The following is a 4,637-nucleotide window of genomic DNA, read 5'->3' as shown; positions in this document are numbered from 1 at the left end:
AAGGAGCCCAAAGTCACGGCTGCGAAGATGCAGATCAATGCAATGGTCTTCATCTTTCCTGTCATATTTCAGATCAGAGATCAGATAGCACGAGGAGTCGGGTGTGATTGAGGACAAAACGACGAGTGTACTGGATTTGGAGCTCGGGTGTTGTTATATACCTCCGTCTTGGGCAAGAAGCATGGGAGAGAACGGGCTCAGGCGAGTAGACCCGGCCGCGTGACCCGGACCCCACACCTTGAATTCATGGGGTCTCCTCGGACGGATACCTCATTTCAGATCTCCTGAGCTGTAGAAGCCTCCGGTAAACAGTCTCGGAGAGTTTGGCGGATTTGCTCTGATCTGCATTTGCATACGTCCCTCAAGTTCTTCAAGGGATTATTTCGACGGATCTTCGTATCGTGCGAGACCCCGAACGGTTTCGAAAACTCGAGGGAGTTTTGTTCGGGAAGTCGTCGGTGTCGCTTCACCACGACCGCGCCGATCGACTAATCCCAGTGAAGATTCGAGACACTTCAGCGAGAACACTCAGCTCGCTCCGCATCGCGGATTCGTTGCCCATCGGACGGTGAGGCGAAAATAAGAAATCATATGGGAGTCGTTCCTAGAAATGACCAAATCCAGAAGAATGGGTATAGGTGAGGTAGTCGGGAAACGATGTACTCTTTAGGACATCTCGTCTAGATATGACGTGATTCCGAAAGCCTACCGTGGATGAATCGTCGAAGCATTTGGGAGCGTGATCAGCTCGTTATTTTCACTCCAACAGTCGGATTGCGGCACTCTACATGAGCGATGCCTGGGTCCGAAAGCATTGATGAAAGTCGGCCCCGATGGGAAATGATTAGAGTTACGATATACGGGAACAATACTTTTTTCGTCCTTTTTTCGCTCTTCTCAGTGCTCCCCGGAGAATCGAAGAATATCTGTTCTCCGGAATTTTCAAAGGAATAGCACTGATTTCGATAAGGAATTTATATTTCTCCGTTCGAGTTCGAAGTTCCTATGGCGCGAGCATAAGCCGAGGATTTGATCGGTAACGTTCTCCTCATCGAGCTCCACTGTGAACGATCGGTTATGTATACTGAATTCCAGGCGAGTTTCGCTTATAGGGCGGATAGTTTGAGATTTGAATCAACTCTATGGAACGGGTCACCAACATGAAATGCAGGACCCGCTTTGGACGTCCGATTTTCGTCACGGTGTCCGCGCGGACATCGTCTCTTCCTTGGCAGAAATGATGGAAACGATTATTCGGATATCGTGGGAAAGACATCAACAAGGATTTCTGGGTACGGATGGAGCCACATATATTTCGACCCGAACAAATCGAAGCCGCGGTAGCGGAGGTACCTTGCCGCACGCTGTGGGACGATGGGCCCTTCAAGAGGAGGAAATGTGTTCCGGCGACAGGATCGTCGCTCACTTCAAGGTCGATTCCGCCGCCGACTCCGGTACCGCTGTCTTTCTGGAGCCAGATGAGCCAACCCTGGAAGTTTGCGACGAAGACTCTTCGACGTCTGAGTGCATCGAGAGCCCCCGGGAGTTTCGATTCAACAACTCAGCGTACTGCTCCGGGGATAGCGCACGTGCTCGATGAAATTTTCGGCATCTTGAGCGGATTCCCGAAGGTTATCTTTTTAGAGATCGCTTCGATTCCGCTAAGTCCTTGATTCTCACTCTGTGGAGGTACACTCGAGCCGACAAGATCCTCGAGAGTATGGAGTTCCCGGCTACTCCGGAGAGCCCGCCAATCTTCGAAAAAATCGTGCCATGAGAGTTGGGTGTATGTCCACTTGCGAGAAAATTTCGAAGTTCAGTAGCGCAACGAATTCGCAGGGGTCTAATCGTTGGAATGGGAAGGGTGAGACGGACGAAGATTTTCAGCCTTCCGGGACTGTCTACACCGCCGAAAATTGTGGGAAACTACATTTTTCGTGAGTTCAGTACTTTACACCGGAGAAGTTCAACTGCCTCGGAATCAGAGATTAATCATGATTTCGTGCCTAGTCGAGCTGACCAGTGAGGCTCCACTCCAAAGATGTACAATTCTGCAAGTTTCGTGGGGGGAAGTCGGCAATTGACAACCTTTGATTCGAGAGCTGTTCCCAAGGCCTATCCAGTTGCTCCCTTCGACACTATGGATCAAAACCTTTAAGGAAGACTTCCGCTTCCCGAATCCGAGACCTCGATGAGCAAACTTGGCCACCGAAAGAATGGATTCCGGACTTGAACTCAGTCCGCCTGATTTCGGGTTTCCTCGCACTATTTGTCGACCCTGCGGTCGACTTCTCCCTGCACAGACTCGAGTCGCCTCATCGAGAGTGCTCAGCTCGCTTCACAGCCCATCTATCGGAAGCGGTAGTGAAGATCAGACAGCGTGTGGAATCACTGCTCAAAATGATCAGAACTCTCGAGGATCGATATAGGCACGGACGTTGAAGACATACCTCGCAGAGATACCGTGAATATAGGGGCAAACCCTAGTATCGATCACTCGAGGATCGTGACGAGCTCCTTTCATTCGTTCTCGCAGTAGAGTTCGGTTGATCAACGGGACTGATGCCTGAGCACGGTCCCATAATGATCGATGATGAGGCGAGAAGACTCGCGTTGTAGAAGACTGCCGGAATGAGGATACGTTCCGCAATCAGGTCTCAGCGACGAACAGGGCGGTACGACAGCATATCTGGGCACTACATCGGGGCCCGGAAATCTGCGATAAACCCGTGGAGGCTCTTTGGCAGTTCCCGAAACACGGAGGCTCGAGGATCGATTTGTTCCTTCTTCCGAGAACAATCTGTGCGACCTAAATCTCCGCTTCAAGCTTTTGCAGGAGGGTGGAGAATTCTTGTATTGCATCGACCAACGATCGCAGAGAATCCGCAGAAGTTGGGTCTTATAATTGATGAGAACTTTGGGGATGAGAGGGAGAGGCGTCTGTTTTTTTCAACGATTCAGCTTATTTTATTCGTTCGGTTGCTCATTGTGAATTAGTAAATACTCCTGCGATCTGAACATCTTCTATGACGGGCTGTTTCACTACCACGGGGGCCACTGGCGGCAGGACCACAACGAGAGGAGCAATGGGCGCTGGAGCGGCAGGAACGATGGGCGCTGGAGCGGCAGGAACGATGGGCGCAGGCGCCGGTGCGACGGGAGCGACGGGGGGAGGCAACACAGGAGCCACGGGAGGGGGCGCCAGAGGAGCCACGGGAGGAGGCGCCAGAGGAGCCACGGGAGGAGGCGCCAGAGGAAGCAGTGCAGCTTCCGGAAGGGCAACTGGTGGGACCACGGGCTCGTCGACAACTTTGTTCGTGTTTTGAAGGATGATCGAACTGCCTCGCCCGTGGTTCGGTGGAGGTGTGGGTGGCGGTGTGGTTGTCGGGGCGGCTGTGGTCGTTGGCAAGAAGGAGCCCAAAGTCACGGCTGCGAACACGCAGATCAATGCAATGGTCTTCATTTCTCCTGTCGTATTTCAGATCAGAGATCGAATAGCACGAGGAATCGGATGTGATTGAAGGCAGGGCGACTAGTGTACTCGATTGTGAGCTCGGGTGTTGTTATATATGTACCTCCTTCATGGGCAAGAGGCATGGGAGAGAACGGGCTTAGGCGAGTAGACCCGGCCGCGATACCCGGACCCCACACCTTGAACTTATGGGGTCTCTTCGCTGAGGGATGGATACCTGATTTCAGAACTCCCAAACTGGACAAGTCTCCGCTATCCAGTCTAATGGAATTTGAGTGAGTTCTGATGATGTGCTCCCAGATTCGTCCCCGATATCTTCGAGAGATTATTTCGACAGATCTTCGTATCGGAAAACCGCGCAAGTTCTAGAGCGGTTTCCAGCTTCCGAGAAAATTTTCTCCGGGGAGTCGTCGGTGTCGCTCCATCACGACCGCGCCGATCGACTGGTCTCAGTGAAGATTCGGGACTTTCCAGTAAGGATTCTCAGTTTGCTCCGCACTGCGGATCCACTGTCAATCGGATGTTGAGGCGAAAATACGAAATCATATAGGAGTCATTCGTTGAAATGACCGATGCACGAATCCTGGAGATTGGGTATAAGTGAGGTAGTCGGGAAACGACGTACCCATGAGGACATCCCTTGTAGATATGACGTGATTCCGATAGCCTGCCTTGGATGGTTAGTTGAAGTATTCGGGAGCGTGATCAGCTCCTTATTTTTGCACTCTATATAAGGGAGATATTTCCGTCCGTTTACCCCGCTCCCCGCTCAGAGCTCCCCGGAGAGTATCTGTTTTCCGGAATTTTCAAAGGAATAGCTCTGATTTCGATTAGGAATTCATTTTCCTCCGTTAGGGTTCGAAGTTCTTACGGCGCGAGCATGAGCCGAGGATTCGATCGGAAACGTTTTCCAAACTCTTCAATACCCATCGTCGAGATGAAGAGATGAAATTCCGATGTTTGCCGATCCCACGGCAAACGGAGACTCCATTGAGAGCTGAACGGTTCCGATCCGCTGAAAATTCTGAGCTGAGGGTCCGACTTGGGTCCGAGAGCTGATAGCCGCCATGCGCCTTAATCTGCGATCACGGACGGCGCTGGAATTCTTACGATTCGCCATCCGGCCGCGAACGAGTTCTGCCTTGCAGCGAATCGATAGTAATCT

At 51.7% G+C, this 4,637-nt stretch overlaps 1 protein-coding gene across 1 annotated transcript; it reads right to left on the bottom strand.

The window, feature by feature from the left end:
• Positions 1 to 2,983: 2,983 nt before the first annotated feature.
• On the bottom strand, positions 2,984 to 3,463 carry LOC108865148 (lysine-rich arabinogalactan protein 19-like). Its single transcript, XM_018641878.1, has one exon. It carries the CDS (start codon positions 3,461 to 3,463, stop codon positions 2,984 to 2,986), a length of 480 nt encoding a protein of 159 aa, XP_018497394.1.
• Positions 3,464 to 4,637: the final 1,174 nt, after the last annotated feature.

The sequence above is a fragment of the Galendromus occidentalis genome, unplaced genomic scaffold, assembly GCF_000255335.2.
Source record: "Galendromus occidentalis unplaced genomic scaffold, Mocc_1.1 scf7180000076352, whole genome shotgun sequence".
Lineage (NCBI taxonomy): Eukaryota > Metazoa > Arthropoda > Arachnida > Mesostigmata > Phytoseiidae > Galendromus > Galendromus occidentalis.
Note: the sequence above shows the minus strand (reverse complement) of the source record. Positions and strands in the feature narration are given on the sequence as shown.

What these genes read in the sequence shown, in the direction of transcription:
- LOC108865148 (XM_018641878.1), bottom strand. Translation starts at nt 3,463, where the DNA reads ATGAAGACCATTGCATTGATCTGCGTGTTCGCAGCCGTGACTTTGGGC.